The sequence below is a fragment of the Aulonocara sp. 'chitande type north' Nkhata Bay genome, linkage group LG7, assembly GCF_057382095.1.
Source record: "Aulonocara sp. 'chitande type north' Nkhata Bay isolate Kocher_YH1m ecotype deep benthic linkage group LG7, A_spYH_male_GT1.1, whole genome shotgun sequence".
Lineage (NCBI taxonomy): Eukaryota > Metazoa > Chordata > Actinopteri > Cichliformes > Cichlidae > Aulonocara > Aulonocara sp. 'chitande type north' Nkhata Bay.
In genome coordinates, this window is record NC_141350.1 from 58,299,832 (window position 1) to 58,319,586 (window position 19,755).

Consider the following 19,755-nt stretch of genomic DNA (forward strand, 5'->3'; position numbering starts at 1 on the left):
TTGTATGTACGGTCGGCAAGGTCTGTCATCTCAGTTGTGGGCAAAAGACCTGCAACTGACAAATAAAGGCTATCTCATCTCGTCATCATCTCATACAATGAACTTATAGGTGATTTTATGTCTCTAGGCTGCCTATTTACTGGGTGTATCAGACCCCAACAGCACAGCAGGTCAGAAGGGCCTGGTAGACCCTGCTCAGTTTGCACGAGCCAATCAGTCTATTCAGATGGCCTGTCAGAACCTGGTGGACCCAGCTTGTACTCAATCCCAGGTAAATGCTTGCCTCACTGCAAGTAATTGTCAGTTTTATCAGATTTCTTTGACTGATTATTGAGTCTGAATGTGATGACCATTACTCTCCCCATGCAGGTGCTCTCCGCAGCAACCATAGTGGCCAAGCACACCTCTGCGCTCTGTAATGCCTGCAGATTGGCCTCCTCTAAAACTCCTAACCCTATTGCCAAGAGGCAGTTTGTCCAGTCAGCCAAAGAAGTGGCCAACACCACTGCCAACTTGGTCAAATCCATAAAGGTTTGTAATAAAAGCCATATCAAACACACATCAGTATCATTCATACACACACACCCACAGCTTGAGTGAAAAGGTTAATTATAATGTAGTGACAAGTATTAATTTACAAACTGAACTACAGTCAATTATGTTTAACTATCATTTAAGAATAGGATTTTCAAAAAAATGTAAGAAAAGTAATAAAAACATGTAAGAAATGTCTTTACTTTTAGTTCTCGGTCAGACATATTAGGGTTGTCGGACATATGTTTACTGAGACATGTCTTCCGGCCTTTATCCAGTATACATCTGAAAGTGTGTAAAAATGGAACAGTCGAATCCACGTTTTCCATAATAAAAGAAAACTAATAAAACTCATAAAAAAGGATTAAACAAGAGCTCATTAGCTCACTTTTGACAGCTATATTATTTAAACCTCTTCTTCCTTGCTACATTACACTGCTCTAGGAGGTAAACAGCTAGTCTTCTAGAACTAAATAGTGCTGAAAAATTCTTATGGAAGTCATGTCTGTGTCCCCTGCATAGGCTTTGGATGGAGCCTTTAACCAGGCGAACAGAGAAAAGTGTAAAGCTGCCACTGGCCCTCTAATAGAAGCTGTGGACAACCTGACTGCTTTTGCCTCCAATCCTGAATTTGCCAGCATTCCTGCTCAGATCAGCCCTGAGGTATTTCCAAGAGCTGCCATTACAGCATTGCTATGACACTAATGTGCCCTGTCATATCATTACAAGTTACAGAATCTAACATCAGGAGATTTTCATATTCTCAGATAGATCCTGATTTGTTATTCTCTGGTTCAGGGTCTTGCAGCTATGGAGCCCATTGTGGCAGCAGCTAAGACAATGCTGGAAAGCTCCACTGGCCTGATCCAGACTGCCCGTTCTTTGGCTGTCAACCCCAAAGACCCGCCCAAGTGGTCCGTGCTTGCTGGACACTCCAGAACTGTGTCTGACTCCATCAAGAAACTCATCACCAACATGAGGTAGACCCTGCTCTGCACACTGGCCTCTTCCACTACTACTACTGTCTGGGCTCCCTCTCAACCATCACACCTAGAAAACAGTGTAACAGTATATTATGTAAATGACCATGCATAATATAAATAATGCATAGATTTACACAATATTTTGTGTTATTTTGTAATGATCACAAAATTATTATTGGCCATTAAGTCTTGCATCATTTTTATGAGTAACGTGTTATTTAACCCAAACTTTGGAATAGATTTGTATCAGACTTTTGAATGACATATATAACATATAAGGGGGGGTTGTTTAGTTTATTATAATTATTATAATAATAACTGTATAGCACTTAACACAGAGTTAAAAAAGTGCTTCACAGTTCAAATAAAAGCCACACAAACATACAGACACATAATCAGCTACACCGGCAGGCATTCACTCCAACATAGACACATACAGTCAAATAGTTGCAAACTATGGCCAAAAATGAAAGGGAAAAGATGAAGGGAACACTGACCTGGAATGAAAATTAAAATAATCTAAAAAAAAAAAAAAGCCCAAACAAGTCAAAATGTAAAAAACTATAAAAGTAAGAATTGGTTCTCTGCTTAGATTGAGTCAAGCAGGTTATAAGAGTGTGTAGTAATTACACCCTTCATCTCATGTGTGCAGAGAAAAAGCTCCTGGCCAGAGAGAATGTGATGATGCTATTGAAGCGCTAAATGGCTGCATCCGTGAAGTTGATCAGGCCTCTCTGGCAGCCATAAGCCAGCACCTAACACCACGAGAGGACATCTCAATGGAGGTAAACATGCACACTCCACTATTAGTTTTTCACTGACTCTGTATGAATGCAGCAAGAAAATTGAATTGCTGTATCCTATACAAAATAAAAGCATTACACTTGATTGTTTGTTGTTTATTCTACGTTGAATATATATGTATGTGTCTATATGTATCTAATTTCACCTACTAAACCCCTGAAAAATCATGGTATGGATGTTACTGCCCCCACAGAATATTTCTTCCTGCCAATCCCCTGAACAGCCTGTGCATTGGTCCATGCTAGTTAGAATGACCATTTTACAAGAAGGAAAGTGAAAAGTTATTGTGAGGAAACACAAAAGTGTTTTGAGGGACAAACGGTTCAGGAAGCCACTGTGATGTAGTGTACTTCAGCATGCATTGTTCCTTGACCTGATGTGTAATAAGTCTGTTGGTAGACATAGTAAATGAAGCTGAATTTGGGGCTAATTTAAAGTATCTGAGTTTGACTGACAGTTCATATGTGTATGTTTTAGACTCTCCATGAGCAGATGGCTGCCTCAGTCCATGAGATTAGTAACTTGATTGATCCCGTGGCTGTAGCTGCTCGATCTGAGGCCTCCCAGCTGGGACACAAGGTAAACCTTAAGACAGCAACTTTTTACAGGCAACACAATTTGGACGATGTGATGGTCCAGCTACAGGCTGAAGTCTGACATGTTCCTTTTATTTTGGAATCAGTTTTGTACTTAAATAAAATTATTTGTTGCCCACACAGGTCTCTCAGATGGCCAGTTACTTTGAGCCCCTGATCATGGGAGCCATTGGCACAGCATCCAAGATTCTCAATAGTCAACAACAGATGGCTGTTTTAGACCAAACCAAAACCCTGACTGAGTCGGCCCTGCAGATGCTCTACACTGCTAAGGAGGCTGGAGGCAATCCAAAGGTAATGAAAGTTGAAATATAATGTCTTCTGGATATGTGTACTTGATTGTACTCTATGTGATTAAGTACCACTGAACACACTGAGCATTTTTGCACTGCTCACACCAATGTGCTTCCTTTATCTAGGCAGCCCACATGCACGAGGCCTTGGAGGAGTCCGTGCAGATGATGAAAGAAGCAGTGGATGACTTGGGTGCCACACTGTCTGAAGCAGCCAGTGCAGCTGGTGCAGTAGGTGGTATGGTGGACTCCATCAATGATTCCATCAATAAAATGGAAGATACACCAATGCAAGAACCTGAAGGCACCTTTGTGGACTACCAGACTACCATGGTTAAGACAGCCAAGGCCATCGCTGTGACTGTGCAAGAGATGGTAACATATTATGATAATAATGCATGGGGGATAGTTTTTGGTTTGTTGTTAGTCATTAATTTTTCCATTTAAAAGTTGAGCTCAGTTAGAAATTCTAAATGAATAAAGCATGCTCCCTCTTAGTGAGGATTGAGCATGAAAAAGTACCATATTAGGAGACAGCTGTGGGATTTCCTGTCATTGCCACTAAACAGTTATGAATGGAATAAAACAAATCACACCACAAAGGCTGTCATATGCAAAAACAGCAAGAGTATCGATTGAACATACTATTACTATTACTGCATCCTTTCAGTGGTTCAGGCCCTAAAATCTGGTAATTAGTATTTTGGCAGAACCTAAGCTGGGTAGTCCTCCAGTTTTTACTCCTCAGCTGTAAAAGACTGATGGGGTATTGTCATCACACCACCGGGTAGGTGGGCGAGCAGCGTGGACACGCTGTGAATGCAAAAAACTAGAGACCAAGGTGATGTAGGAGTTTCAAAATGATAACACAGGTGGCTCTACTAAAAAATCCTGACACAAGTCAGGAAAACTAAATGGAACCAACAAAACTGGAACGCATAGGCTGTAAACAGAGGATCATGCACACAGGTAACAAAGACACAGTACCACCCTAGGCGTAGCGTAGATTTACATGCAAGCCTTGGGACAACCTCACATTTCACCAATAGAATCAGACTTCTACCAGATAGATGTATGTTATTGAAAAATGTATCTTTTTTCTCCAACCGTAATATTATTTCTGTTACTTATCATTCTTTTCTTGCACTTTAATAGCATTCATTGTGATAATGATATTATGAAGACAAAAACGCATACAAAGCCATGTGCAAACACACATAATTTCCACAAAAGCCTCTTGATTTCTTTATTATTGACACACTCATTAAATGATCGTATGAAACTCATGTTAGTAAATTTGCATCAATACTTAATTCATGTTGAAACATGTGTGGAACAAACTCGGTAACTAGCATCCTCTTATTTGTCTTCAGGTGACCAAGTCTAACACCAACCCAGATGACCTTGGAGGATTAGCTAACGAGCTGACCAATGAGTTTGGAAATCTTGCGAACGAAGCCAAATATGCAGCCGTTACTGCAGAGAATCATGAAGTAAATCAAACGAATGTGTCTAATGTGTGGAGTGTCTATACTTGGAAAGTGTCCTTTCCACAGTTTTCATGTTGTCATGTCTTTGTTTCCAGATTGGTTCTCATATTAAGAAGCAGGTGGGTGAGTTGGGTTTCACCTGCACAAGTCTGGTGACAAAAGCTGGAGCTCTTCAGTGCAGCCCTAATGACACCTTTACTAAGAAAGAGCTGATTGAAAGCGCACGGAAAGTCTCTGAGAAGGTCAGAACACAGGCTAACACATAACTTGTCTTTTGAATTCTTTTTTGGTCAGTTTGTCTTTATTAGATCAGCAGTGAAAAAAATTAGACATTTTCTCCTACTCTGTGGTTTTTATTCTTAATTTACCTTTCCATTTATAAAACTTATAAGACTTATTGATTTTCTTGCAGGTCTCCCATGTGTTAGCATCTCTGCAGGCAGGTAACCGTGGCACCCAGGCCTGCATCACTGCTGCCAGTGCAGTGTCTGGAATTATTGCAGACCTTGACACCACCATTATGTTTGCAACTGCTGGAACTTTGAACCGTGAAAATGCAGAAACCTTCGCTGACCACAGGTACTAATTAGAGACCCTCTGTAGGCTATATTACAGATGATTTGTTGATTTGACAAGTTGATTTGCAGTCTAGTGTCATGATATGATCAGGCTTTGTGAACATCAGCAATGCATTTTAAACATGCAAACATCTTATTCTGGCTTCAGAAACCAGCAAATTACCTTAGCCTTATTTTGAGAAAGTAAAAACTACAACTGGAGTAAGTAAGTAGTAGTGGAAGGAACTATGGCCCTGTTCTAGGAAGCATGTTTAGTGAAAATTCAAAATTTGTAAACCCCGGAATGATGGTTTCTGTACCAGAAAGAAAGATAAGGTCATTTTTGAGTCGAAGTCATATAATGTTCATCTTTGCTGTTTTTACAGGGAATGCATCCTAAAGACAGCCAAGGCTCTGGTGGAGGACACCAAGTTGCTGGTGGCTGGTGCTGGGGCCAGTCAGGAAAGGCTGGCCCAGGCTGCCCAGTCCTCAGTGTCCACCATTACCAAACTGGCAGATGTGGTAAAACTGGGGGCAGCCAGCTTGGGTTCCGAAGACCCAGAGACCCAGGTATGGATGCATTTTTGTCTGCTTCTATACTGGCAAATATGTATGTTTGCTTCTTATGAAAAGGTACAAATATATTAGACCGCCTGCCATAATAACAAGAAAAGCATTTTAGAAATCTGTCAAAAACTTGCTTAAAACTAAGGATTGTGTTATTATTCATTAGAAAAATATTAAAGTGAATTTTTTATGGCCAAATTTGAGCCAGCGTACTGACTTTTCTGAGAAGTCAGAAGTTAATCAAACATTTAACAACTAAAACTCATTTTACTGTTTAGGAATGCAAATAAATAGCTGTAATTTGGCTTCTTAATGAGAAAAAGAAATGTTTTTATTAAAGAGCTTGTGCATCCTAGTAGATGAACCATTATGGAAACAAAAATAATTATTGTAATTACCGATACTGTTAATTTAAGGCAGCTAGGGCATAAACCTTACATTGGGTGGTGATCAAATAATTTGTTAAGCACTGTATCAGATAACAATTTAAGCTCTGTGCCCTGCTGAGTACAGGTGGTGTTGATCAATGCAGTGAAAGATGTGGCCAAAGCCCTAGGAAACCTCATCAGCGCCACAAAGGCAGCTGCAGGCAAGCCTCACGATGACCCCAGCATGCTGCAGCTTAAAAATTCTGCTAAGGTAAGATACAAAACTAGCAATCAGTTCAAGTCAGTTTTATTTGCTGACACTTTACAACAATAGACACCTTGACTTTTACGTGGTTGTAATTTTTAACAAAGCTTAAATATGTTTTTCTGGCTTGAACATTTCATTTAGCTACCTCCTATACTTTACAAGGAGTAGTTACAAGGGCTTGACACCATTTGAAAAAATAAGGCAACTTGAAATTGCCTTATAATGTGCAGGTCTGTGGTATAAAGGTACAATTTTACATGGCTACATTAAATCTGCTAAAAGTATACAAAAAAAAATAGCTGATTCTGAAAGGATCTGGTGGGAAGCACTTAGCGATTTTACACTGAATGACCAGAAGTTTTTATAAATGTGCAGTTCTATCTGTGCATTGACAGATTTGTAATGTTTTATTTTTCAGGAAATTATATTTATCATTGTCCACACATGAAATTATGGTCTAAAGCTACTGTTTCCCACATATTTATTGGCAAGCAAGTCATTGATTTTTCTTTTTACAATTTGAGAAAATATTTAAAGTTTAAAGTTTATGCTTCTAAGGACTTCAAAACATTCAGGATCTAAATACATGTCCAGATGCTGATATTGAACAGGTAGTGATATACACATATACATTTTGTTTTGGTTTAAGTTTTATAAAAGCACACAAAAAATAAAATTAATTCTAGATCCTGAAAACACATGATGATATAATGACAAATACAAACTTTTAAAAACAGTTTTATGTGTACATGCAGTTTTATTCTAGTCTAATTGCATGGAACCAAAATTGGAAAATTGAAGTATCAAGAGAGGATTTGTAATTATGTTGCAGTGAAATTCTTACCAGTACAATGAATACACGTTTAAGATTAACACATAAATCTTTTCAGTTGTTAGGATTATTTAAAAAGAGCCTTCACCAAATCCAGAGCACTTTGTACTTGGTCTGTATCCAGAAAAAAACACCCCTTCATGACCTTTTTAAATGTCAAAAACCTAAAAGCAACATCTTCTGGATGAAAAAACCCCAAAATGCTGTCCACTACAATAGAAAACAGACAGCATATGAAGAGAAGGAGAGACAAAAATATTTTCTAATATGTAACAAATATAATATATAAAATACTTTTTATTATATAGTGTATATATATTTAAATATTTCTGTTAAGTGCTACGTATTCTAAAAATCTAATTAAAATATGCTAGTGACATCTAGTTTAAAAATAATGTATCAAATATTTAAGATATTTTCATCACTCTAATGTATTACCACATAATTTGACCTGACTCCTCTAGGTGATGGTGACCAATGTAACATCGCTTCTGAAGACTGTGAAGGCTGTGGAGGATGAAGCCACCAAGGGGACGAGAGCTTTGGAGGCCACTATTGAACACATCAAACAGGAATTGGCTGTGAGTGTGGGATAAATGTTTCTTTACAGTTTAAGCCAGTTGGAAATACCCTGCCAAGGATTCAGTTAAAACACAGGAGATTCCTCCACAGGGGCCATGGCCATTTCCTAACCCCTGTTTCACAAGCCAGTGAAAAGCTTTTAGAATAAGAACCCTCATCTGCATAATATTAATATCTTCCAGTTCAAAACTTTTGAGGCAACTGCCATCTCAAAGATGTCTTATGGCAGCAAGAAGAGAGTTTTGACTAAAGGCCTTGGTGTTACATAAAATAGCTTTTGGGACCACGTGTCCTACCATGAGGTAAGTAAATTAATGCACAAGGAAAACTCACTAACATTCAACCTGGTTTTATCACACAGGTATTCAACAGTGCTGATCCTCCAGCAAAGACCACCACACCAGAAGAGTTCATCCGCATGACTAAAGGAATTACAATGGCAACAGCAAAGGCAGTGGCTGCTGGGAACTCTTGTCGTCAGGAAGACATCATTGCCACAGCTAACCTTAGCAGAAGGGCCATTGCTGAGATGCTGCATTCCTGCAAGGTACGGCAGACCATGAACTACTAAATAGTGTTTGTTCATGGGCTGCCAAACAAAGTTCAATGTGCAGTAATTAATGAGGTCTCAGAGAATAGTTTGGTAGGTATTTTTGTCATAATGACAAAAAATATATACATACAACTTAGACACTATAATATTGGCATTTCCAATATTCAAATTACATGGGACTACTTATAATCACATGCAGCTCTAGCCAGAATTACCTTTTAATATGAATAAGATATCTTTCTGCCCTTGCTATCACTGACTGACTTTTCTTACTGTTTGCCTTGCAGCAAGCTGCCTACCACCCAGAGGTCAGCAAAGACGTGCAAATGAGAGCTCTGCGCTATGGCAAAGAATGTGCTTCTGGATATCTGGGATTGCTGGAGCATGTATTGGTGGTAAGATGATATGGAGAGCAGTGAATAACAGGAATTTTAAGCCTCTGTCATGACAGCATTTACACCACAATCACTAGTACCTTCAGCAAGGAGAAATGCATAACAAGCACCTTTTTCAGAAATTCAGTCTGAAAGAATATAAAATTACATTAAAAAAAAAAGCAACATCTAGACTAAAGATGAAATAACTAGTAGATCAGTGTTCCAACATCCAGAAGAAGCAACTGCTATCACAACTAGAGATTGATGAGGTACAAAACAAATTCTACAGCAAGAGGGAGCCAAGACATCAGGTTAGGGGGGAGATTTCATCATTCCAACCCTCCAATCTCGGAGAGAGCGCTAATGGATGAGGCACGAGAATGGCTAACTAACTAAATGAAGAGGTTTTATCATAAATTCAATGGGGATGAGGTGAACAGCACTAGAGACCAACTTCATGCCAATAACACAAGTATGGTATTTACTGAGGAGTTGCTCTGTCCCCACTGCTGTTCTGCATAAGCCTAAACCCCCTGAATGAGATCATTCATGGGACTGGCTATGGATGCCAACTACAGAATGGCGCAATTATGACTCATCACTTCTACATGGATGACATGAAGCTGTATGCCAAAGTGAATGAGACATCCACTTACTGCTAGGATTTACAGCAATGACATTGGAATGTCATTCGGACTGGACAAGTGCAATTGGATGGTAACAAGGAGAAGGAATGTAGTCAGAACTAAGCGGATTGCACTACCAGAAGGAGACTTTTCAGACATTGAGGACAGCTGTACCTCAGGAGAGAAATCTTCTGATCGGAAGGTTCGTGCTTTGGTCCTTGGCTGCTGCAGTCTGCATGCCAAATATCCTTTGGCAAGACACTCTCTGGTGAATCCATGAATCCATCAAAGTAAATATGCGTGTGAATTTTGGATAGAAAGCATTTTCTCAGGAAAAAAAGAGAAAAACATACTTATATAAATGGATGTGAATGGGTAAATGAAGCAAGTTGTATAAAGCAATTTGAGTGCTCAGGTAGAGTAGAAAAGAGCTATATAAAAACTAGTCCACAGCTTCAGATAGAACCTGGGTATCCCACAGGCAAATGGGAACCACGAAGAGGCCGCTAGGAAAGCTGCAACCACCAAATACCTGCAAAGAGTAAGGCAAGCCCTGAGGAGTCAGCTGAATAGGAAGAACAAAATCTGAGCAATCGACACCTATGCCCTGCTGGTTGTCAGATACCCTGCTGGAATTATAATATGGCCAAAGGAGTAGATAGAAGCCACTGACATCAAGACAAAACCCTCCATGCGTATAGGGTTTATCCCAAGTCCTGCAACCTGATACTGTACGCTAAGGGGAAGGAAGGAGGCTCATGACTTGAGTGTCAGAACCACTATCTAGGATGGCACAACATAGATCCCTGAGTATATCGGGAAGTTAGTCTAGTCTTGCTACACAACACAGTATAACTGAAAAAATGTAAACATACAGAAATAAAGTCGCATCTTGAATTTGAATAAAGAGCACAGAATTGTAATTTTACACTTTTTTTTTGTTTTAATTTTATGCATGTTTTCATCTATCCGCTCTGCTCTTATTGCCCCTGTACTTGATGTTCATCCAGATTTGTAGTTGAACTTTACTAAAAGGTGATATGATACAGGCTCATTACTGCCTTACTAGATAGTAAAGCTTAGATATTTGACTCAAAGGAGAGTGGCGTACGGTGCAATGTAATATCATCTACTTTGATTATCTTAGCATTAGTTTAGTACAGGCTGGGATTTGATTAATTCAAGTACATGCAGTAATAAAGTTTGTGACTTTCTTCCTTTATACACAGATCATCATGAAGCCATCTCATGATCTGAAGCAGCAGTTGGCCAGCTACTCCAAGCAGGTGGCAGGCTCCGTCACTGAGCTTATCCAGGCTGCTGAGGCCATGAAAGGTATCTAAATCTTTGATCTTTAACAACTTTGCCTGAAGTTAAAGGATTAATATATAGCACTGTTTTTTTTCTACTGTTCTGTAAAGCGCTATACAAATCCAAGTTTTTAATTGTCATTATTATTATTATTATTATCATCATCATCATTATTAGACACTAGATGGTATAAGATCAGGTAGTATTGATTTAGTCACTGTCTGTGTCAATAGGGAGTGTCAAATAGGAAACCTGTGTGGCATCCTATAGCCTCAATTTGCTACATGCCACCTAGGTAAACACTGCTACTAACTAGGTAAACCCCTTTTTGCCCATAGGATTCTAGGTTGGGGTTGATGGAAGAGTTTAAAATGTGTTTTTGAGCACAGAGTGACAGTACTCTTTTTTTCCCCCCGTGTCTTTTAGGCACAGAGTGGGTGGACCCTGAGGATCCCACTGTCATTGCAGAGAATGAACTGCTGGGAGCAGCAGCAGCTATTGAAGCTGCTGCCAAGAAACTGGAGCAGCTGAGGCCGAGGACTAAGCCCAAGGTCAGAGGGTTTTTTACAGAGCACAAGTATTCACACTGATCCTGTTAACCTCAACACCAGGTCACAGTCATTTTGTGTGTCACATCTCTTATGTGCTGACATCTACTCACAACACAGATAATGGCAGCACCACAAAGCTTATTCTTGACGCTCTTAATACTTTTCATACTTATTAATTTATTCTCCAAACCAATATTTCCTGTAGACAAGCCCTATTCATTTTTTGTCTGAATATTTTTGTCTCAGCCTCTTTTTATTTATTCTTGCTGTCTTACTATTTATATTTAATTCCTGCACAGCTAGCGTGGGGAATCCATAGTTTCATTGTGCATGTACAATGACAATAAAGAGCTAGTCTGTTCTATTCTACAGTTAATCATAGTGCAGCATTTTTCTTTACTATTGGTTTGTTCTCTAAAACAGGAGGCCGATGAGAGCTTGAACTTTGAGGAGCAGATTCTGGAGGCAGCCAAGTCTATTGCAGCTGCCACCAGTGCTCTGGTAAAAGCTGCTTCAGCAGCACAGAGGGAGCTGGTGGCTCAAGGGAAGGTATGTGAGAACCAACAAAAGAACTGATATGTGCATTTAAACATAAGCGAAATCCCACAAATAAAGCTAATAATCATTTCTATCAAGGAGTTTAGTAACATTCATTCATAAATGTCATTTTGATGTCCGTCAAAAATAATTATCCTGGATTTTCAGGTGGGGGCAATCCCAGCTAATGCTGTAGATGATGGACAGTGGTCTCAGGGGCTCATTTCAGCTGTAAGTCTCCTGTTATAATTTTGTAATTTTTTTAAAGGTATTCCTAAAACATCTAACCACTGAGAACTTTGACTCCATAGGCTCGAATGGTCGCTGCAGCAACCAACAACCTGTGTGAGGCAGCAAACTCTGCAGTACAGGGACATGCCAGTGAAGAGAAGCTCATCTCATCAGCAAAGCAGGTGGCAGCCTCCACTGCTCAGCTGCTGGTAGCCTGCAAGGTCAAGGCTGACCAGGACTCACAGACCATGAAGAGGCTCCAGGTCAGCACTGCATGTTAATTTTGCTCAAGGCGCAAAAACACAGGAGAGCTACTATTACTTCTGTTACTGTGCCACTTTAAAAGGCCTTATTTGGCTAGATGCTGAGGTCAAAGTCACAACTGTCAAGAAGAGACAGAGTGTGTAGCCAGCCCGATAAATGAACATAAACAAAAGGACAAGGAAAGATGGCAAAAGACTGGCGGTAGTATTTAATACTGTCCAAGGTCAGTTTCACATTTTGTTTGTTCTGCATGAAAAAAAAAACATTATTTATAACACACTTAACACAACTGGAGAGGTAAACATGACGTCATGGGTTATTATGGACAGTAACTCAGGAAGCGGGAACCCAGACAAAAGTGGTGCACAATGGTGAAAAGATGTTTCAATCGTGGCAGTTCCTTAAAGCTGTGCAGCCTTTGAACCATGTGTGAAATGACCCATTTAGCCAGACCCCTAACAGATGCATTGCAAAGCTAAGTGACTGTCATATTAAAATAGATGTAGCTGTGGTAGCATTTTAAGAGAAATAGCTATGTAGTGGTAAATGGCCTGTATTTATATAGCGCTTTACTAGTCCCTAAGGACCCCAAAGCGCTTTACATATCCAGTCATCCACCCATTCACACACTGGTGATGGCAAGCTACTTTGTAGCCACAGCCACCCTGGGGCGCACTGACAGAGGCGAGGCTGCCGGACACTGCCGCCACCGGGCCCTCTGACCACCACCAGTAGGCAACGGGTGAAGTGTCTTGCCCAAGGACACAACGACCGAGACTGTCCAAGCCGGGGCTCGAACCGGCAACCTTCCGATTACAAGGCGAACGCCCAACTCTTGAGCCACGATCGCCCTTGTAAATATGTAGTGATCTACATATTTACAAGGATATCACTGAATTGTTTGTATTGAGTTTGTTTTAGCTTGAGCCATTTTCTCAAGACTGAAAAGCAAAGAGTTAGGTCCAAAATTAGATCTGACATGGGCAAATTCACCGTGAGATGTGTGCTCGTCATCTCTACTTATGATTCCAACACTACAGTTCTACTGAAGGGACAATAACATTAGTCATTCTGCAACAGCTGAGGCTTTTAGAGAGCACACAGTATATTATAGTGTATTAATAGGCTGGAATTTCAAAGTTTAGGGTTACAGGTGAGCTGCGTGATTTGTACAGCTGCTAACAAGGATTAGCATGCTCTATATTTGGCACAAGTAAGAATTCCCTTTGCATATTGCTTTCTTTCAGTATTTATTAAATGCTGCTCAGAGATGTATTTCTTTCTGTGACATCATTGGGTATATAATTTCAGAATGGGCAAAGCTCCTGCAGAGTAGGTGTTTAAGGCTCAGAAATTGGTTATATAATGATAGTAAAGCATTTTCACAGGTTTGGTATAACAAATTAGTGACTCTTTAAAAAGATGTAAAACCTTTTTCTTCTTGCTCAAACTCTGCTCAAAAGAGTTGTTATGACCTTTTAGGTGTAACTGATGCTCGGCAGTTGCAAGACATAACAGAAAGTACAAGTATTTCCTGTCACTTCATCCACCCAAAAATACTATCTTTGAGTGTAGCTGTGAGCACATCGGCCTGCCAGCCCAACTCATATTCTCTGATCCAATCAGCAGTGGCTTATCTCCTCCTCTTTTGGACCTGCAGCTGCCACCACAGTAATTCTCATACATTTATGTCTACAAGAGCTCTGGAAACAATCTACCCAGTCCACACATAGCACTAAGAACTGGAAATATTAGCCTTGATCTATGATTACACTAGAACCATTTGCTCTTAGCTATATTCTGTATTAATGGTTCCTCTATTAAATGTTTGAATATTTCTGGAAAGAAGGATTTTTGAACTCTTTTTTTTATTGCAGCCAGTAGTTTGTGGATAACACAGTTAATATTTTATGTTATACCACCTACAAAAATCTAATATTTCATATTAATTAATTTATAAGAAGAATCCTCGCAATCATATGCCACAATAACATTTTCTGTTAGCAAATGAATAAAAAGTCACACAACATAATGTCCATTGATGCTGTCTGCAATGTTGCCTTCTTGTAGTTCAGTCTTCTCAGTTTTGACTGCTTTACCTCTGGCATCACAGAGCACTTCTCCTGTCCGAATGACATTCCGATGTCATTGCTGTAGATCCTAGCAGTATGGATCAGTGAGTCCATGTAGAGGTGTCTAATGATTCTGTAATTTTAAAGCAAGTTCCAACTTGACCACCTCAGAATTAGATGAACAAAAATGAGCTGTGTTAATAATAAAAATATATTTTTAGTTTCAGGTACTATAGTTACTAGTAGAGCTGGGCGATATGAGATTTTTTCATATCACGATATGTTTTTTTCATTTCAGGCGATAACGATATCTATCACGATATAAGCCAAATAACTATATTTGTAAGATTTAAATGTGCCGTTGCTCACAAGTAAAATGTGAAATAATCAGCAGCTTGTTTTTATTTAAATATTTATTTCCCATAATAAGTTCAACAGGGTAGATGTACTTAAGGAACATGAGACCTTTTCAGATAAATAAAGGCAAATATTGCAAACTACACAAAAGGCAGCCGCTAAAGCGTTTAAGTTTCAAAATAGAACAAACGAAACAGACTAAATTGTCAATTCCACTTAGAAACAAAATATTAATTCTAAAAATAAATCTTAGTTTGTTTTACAGAAGAACAGACAAAACTGACTAACTTTTGTCAATATCAAATAAACTGAGAACTAAAAGGAAATTCTCAATCTCTCCTTGTTGTATAGCTGAGCTTTTCAAACAGTTTTAACAGTTACTTTAGTCTGACAAAAGCCGAATGACGAATTAGCGCTTCCAGTCAGAGACTGAGGCTACGTCCACACGTACACGGGTATTTTTGAAAACTGAGATTTTCCGTTTTCGTTTTAAAAAAATAATCCCGTCCACACATAAAGGCAGAAATGAAGGAAAACGCTGCTATGAACATGCCAAAGCAGCAGGTGGCGCTAGATTCCTAACCGTGCAGAAATGTTGGCCAATCAGAAGTCTAGAAGCCTCGGTGGGAAAAAGTAAACAAAGCTGGGGCATAGAAGCAGAACCGAGTCGTATGTGTGGAGGGACAGTAACTGTGTGTATATGTAAGCATTTAAACACTGCAGAGAGTAGAATTAACAGTAACAGTATTGTAGAAATTCATTTCACCGAAACAATAACGTGGCGCACAGTGTGACGCATGCACCAGTTTATTGTATTTCCAGACTTGCTTTCGGCACAATTTACAGTGCACGCTACTCTGTTTTTTGTCAGACTTGAAATAGCCGAAATACCTTCACACTACGGAACTTCTATGGCTCTTCCGTTCGACAATCTCTCCGGCATTGGAACCATCATCTGTTTTCTCTTCGGTCACGCTCGGTTGATTTTTCTAGTCGGCACACTCATTTCCTCCATTACCCGCTGGCTGCTTCCCAAACAAACACACGTGCGGCTTGGCACTTGTGCTGTACGTAACAAGTCACGCGACGTGACGCTGCGGCTGTGATTGGTTCGGCTCTGCGCTACTTAATTTGGATTGGCTGACCTTTTTTTTTTTTTTTTTTTTTTTTTGAGGACAAGAGCGGCGAGGTCTATCGCGATAGCTTAATTTCTCTATCGAGTAAAAGTTATATCGCGATACATATCGTTATCGTTCTATCGCCCAGCTCTAGTTACTAGGCTTAAATGTTGTGCTTTTTAATTTACCTTTGTTTTTCTGTCATTTGGACATCAGCACAATGTAAACTGCACATCAAGCACTTGGAACTGCCTAATGTAGCCATGTTTTTACACTAGCAAATATAGCTTACGGCTGTAACATTGAGAGACGTTGTTCTATTGGCTTGTGTTGTTGTTGTAGTGCCACTCAGGCTGTTAAAGTTGCGAACATTTCACCACAGCACTCGTTTCCATTGTCCATTTGCACTACATCACCTGCAGAGGAGGCATACAATAATTGCTCAATTGGTCATGATAATTTGCATATTAATGATCAAGGAACTGACCTCACAATCCATTGTTCATTAAGTGGGCTAGTTTCATTTATTGTGCAAAGGTACTGTTTATAAGGTTGGGGAAACCTGCAGTCAGCTGAGACTGAAGAAGTCACTTGGATGATTCCGAAACATTTCTCCCACTGAAAACGTTACGTCCAGATGAACAGAAACTTTTTTCTTTTTTTTTGGTTTTCTTACTATGCTTATGCTCCCCATTTGGGAGGATGTAATTTCAAAAGGTGGGCTCTGTGTGAAGGTACTGAAAGTGCATCAGTGCAGTGGAAATTGTAACTGCATGCCTCCAACCAAACTCATTAGCCAAGGCCACAGGCCACGTACCTTAAAGCTTTCGAGATTTATCTTCATGTCTTTAAGGCTAAGGTTTGGGAGTGACATGTGTTGCACCTCATTCTTCTCCTTAAGGTAACAGAATTCATAGACATAATATTTTGCTTCATGCATTGTGCCTACATGATGATATATGATATTTAGACAATCAGGGAGGGAAAAGGGCTCCAAGAGAAATTTTCTGTCTGTGTGGAAGTGGATGTTCCTGGATTCAAACAGATTTACTGTGTTGTTATTTAATTATTTTTTCTTGTCTCAGCCCACTGGCTGATTCAGCCCACTGAGCCTCAAAAGGAGAAACCTTGTCTTCATTGAGCCAAGTTGCCCAATAAGAATTGTTTGGCTTTGACTGATGTTTGGGACTGATCCTTGTTGCCTTTTATAGCTTTCCTCCTGTGTCAAGAACAAAACAACTGTTATGGTTTTCTGTCAGAGCCCAGTTGGACTCATTACTGCCTTTCCAGGAGTTGCTGTTTAGTAGAGAAAGGTTGATGACTGTGTTCTACATGCACCTCAAAGACTCAAATCATAGACCATTGGTTAGACATACTGAGTGTCTTTTATACATTCCTTTTGTAATGTTTTCCATCTTTACTCAAGTTTAAAGCCTTTAAGTTGTGATTTGACTTGAAATCTTGTGTGCGTTTCTGCAGGCTGCTGGAAATGCTGTGAAAAGAGCCTCTGATAATCTGGTGAAAGCAGCACAAAAAGCAGCATTTGAAGAACAAGACGACCAGGCTGTGGTGGTCAAGAGTAAGATGGTGGGAGGTATTGCTCAGGTAAGTTAGAGATCCGAAGCACATGTTCTACATGTAACTTCGCCTTCAGTCTCATTGTGTGTTGTAAACTCATTTGTGTTACATTTCTATAATCGTGATAAAGCACTGTCTCATGTGTATGTGTGACTGTGAAGTGTAACAGCTGGGTAGCTCAGCAGGATAGGACTGAATTAGAAAAAGGGAAACTGGAAGTACTGACCCAGGATGGGCATGTGGCTCAGCTGTACGCACCGCTGTTTTATAGGAAGAAAGGTCAAGTTCACATCTTTTGTATAGGTTAGGACTTAAGTGTGCGGAGGTCTGGATTGGGATCTGTTCATCTGACTTAAGTTCAGTTTCATGTGTGTGATTGTGAAACAAGTGTTTCTTAAGTGTGGTGACATGGTGACCAATTGTGTTGTGTTGTAGATCATTGCCGCTCAGGAGGAGATGCTACGGAAAGAAAGGGAATTGGAGGAAGCCAGGAAGAAGTTGGCCATGATCAGACAACAGCAGTACAAATTCCTCCCGTCAGAACTGCGGGAAGATGGCCAGGAACAGTGAGAGAATAAGTGTGCGTCTGTAGCAGCATGCAGTGTCGTCAGCAGAAGTCATCTTTGGAATGATAAGGACCTGTTCTCAGCTCATCTTTAAGTGGAGAAAACTATAACATATAACTATAACTGTAACATTAAACAATCTGACTTCAATTCCACAGCAAACTGTTTCACATTTAGTTTCAAAAGTTAACAATGACGTCCGTAACGCTGATTAAGGTATCTGTACTTTTGATTATATGGTTACACACCTATCAGTATATTTTTCTCTATTTTGAATTCTTTTTTTTTCATCTTTGTGTGTACATGCTGTGTAAAATGGCAGTCACGCCATTAAATTATACTTGCCTTAACTGTCCTAGATATAGATATCTTATATAGGCAAGCAGAATTAATGCTTCCATGACAATTATGCAGAATCTATGCAAATTTTATATGCCGTGTGTGCGTGCGTGTGTGTGCTGGTATGCGTGTGTGTGTGTTTACAGACACAAAGTGCCTTGATGTATAGGAGTTCATTGTGAAAAAGAGATCTGTGGTTGTATGACAGTAATGATATTCAATATGTTAATTGACGTACTGGTTAAACTTAATATATAAAATTACACATTTTAAATCTAAATTGGGATAAAATAATTATACAGTGGAAAAAATCATAGTGTTTTTTTACAACCTTCAGAATATGTTAAAAGGATATCCTCCAGTACATTGCTATGTTTTTCTGTGTGGGTTTTTGGATTTAACCATCTTCAGTATTTAGCCAGAAATCAGACTAGAGGACTCATTTGTGTTCAAATAATGAAGCCATATATTTAATTTTTAAATATTTGAGATTGTTGCAAAGAGTCCAGCACTGTCAGGATTTCTTTAAACAAATAAAGTGTTTTAAATTTATACCTTTATGTATTATGCACCAGGGACATGGGATCAGCTGTAAGTTTATACTTGTATCCTAAGTTTTTAGTACTTTCTATGTAACATGACTTGTGCTTGATGAGGGTCTAGTAGAGAAAAATTATGAATATATTTTTGCAATTACACAGTGAAAGTGTATTTGCAACAGGAATATTTGACATTAAATTGACTGTATTTGGATTCTTAGTGGTTATTGACTTGCTCCTATGATATGTTATTTGTGGGATTTTTCTAAAGAATTCCTACAACTGAAAAGGAAATGATCTGAGGTATATATTGGCATTTTATATGGATGAACACAAAAATAGATTATAAGATAATGATTAAAATCTGCCCTTACGTTGGCCTTTTTTTCTTTTGCATATTATTTGCATATTATTTTTAGGATAGCTAGAGCAGTATGCAGTATAACATACAAAGGCTTTTTAAAATTTTGTGCACATTTTGACTAATTATAATGCTCATTCACAATAGTACCGATGATGGACACTGTAACTGTGATTTATATTCAATAAAGACAGTGTTTAAAGAGATGTTGACATCTGTTGTTTAACAGTTTGTTTGTCCCAACATAGATATCATGTCCCTAAAAGGTGAAAACTCAGTGTTACACAGTGGAGAATCTATAACACAGCTTGCATTATTTTCAATAAATATATTTAAACAAAATGTGTTTGGAACTATATTCTCTATTTATTCTTTCCCCTCGCCCTCAACCAGTCAGAGACTGCTTATGCTACATCTGCTTTTCCTGTTAAAACTTCTTCCCTTCATCCTCCCTACCATTGCCCAGTGCTTGTTTAAAGGGCTTCTTTACATTACAATACA

At 39.1% G+C, this 19,755-nt stretch overlaps 1 protein-coding gene across 2 annotated transcripts in view; it reads left to right on the plus strand.

Annotated features, from left to right (window-relative positions):
* tln1 (talin 1) overlaps nucleotides 1-19,460 on the plus strand; it is a 58,262-nt gene extending 38,802 nt beyond the window's left edge. For both annotated transcript variants that reach the window (XM_086301616.1, XM_086301618.1), the window contains exons 35-57: nucleotides 128-271; nucleotides 370-531; nucleotides 1,057-1,197; nucleotides 1,333-1,514; nucleotides 2,170-2,302; nucleotides 2,799-2,900; nucleotides 3,041-3,211; nucleotides 3,337-3,585; nucleotides 4,584-4,703; nucleotides 4,796-4,942; nucleotides 5,113-5,279; nucleotides 5,644-5,827; nucleotides 6,338-6,463; nucleotides 7,757-7,873; nucleotides 8,236-8,421; nucleotides 8,715-8,822; nucleotides 10,660-10,765; nucleotides 11,168-11,292; nucleotides 11,716-11,841; nucleotides 11,998-12,060; nucleotides 12,141-12,323; nucleotides 17,351-17,476; nucleotides 17,885-19,460. In XM_086301616.1, the coding sequence (XP_086157742.1) occupies nucleotides 128-271; nucleotides 370-531; nucleotides 1,057-1,197; nucleotides 1,333-1,514; nucleotides 2,170-2,302; nucleotides 2,799-2,900; nucleotides 3,041-3,211; nucleotides 3,337-3,585; nucleotides 4,584-4,703; nucleotides 4,796-4,942; nucleotides 5,113-5,279; nucleotides 5,644-5,827; nucleotides 6,338-6,463; nucleotides 7,757-7,873; nucleotides 8,236-8,421; nucleotides 8,715-8,822; nucleotides 10,660-10,765; nucleotides 11,168-11,292; nucleotides 11,716-11,841; nucleotides 11,998-12,060; nucleotides 12,141-12,323; nucleotides 17,351-17,476; nucleotides 17,885-18,019 (3,303 nt within the window). In that variant the 3' untranslated portion in view covers nucleotides 18,020-19,460. The remainder of the gene's footprint in view (nucleotides 1-127; nucleotides 272-369; nucleotides 532-1,056; nucleotides 1,198-1,332; nucleotides 1,515-2,169; nucleotides 2,303-2,798; nucleotides 2,901-3,040; nucleotides 3,212-3,336; nucleotides 3,586-4,583; nucleotides 4,704-4,795; nucleotides 4,943-5,112; nucleotides 5,280-5,643; nucleotides 5,828-6,337; nucleotides 6,464-7,756; nucleotides 7,874-8,235; nucleotides 8,422-8,714; nucleotides 8,823-10,659; nucleotides 10,766-11,167; nucleotides 11,293-11,715; nucleotides 11,842-11,997; nucleotides 12,061-12,140; nucleotides 12,324-17,350; nucleotides 17,477-17,884) is intronic.
* Nucleotides 19,461-19,755: the final 295 nt, after the last annotated feature.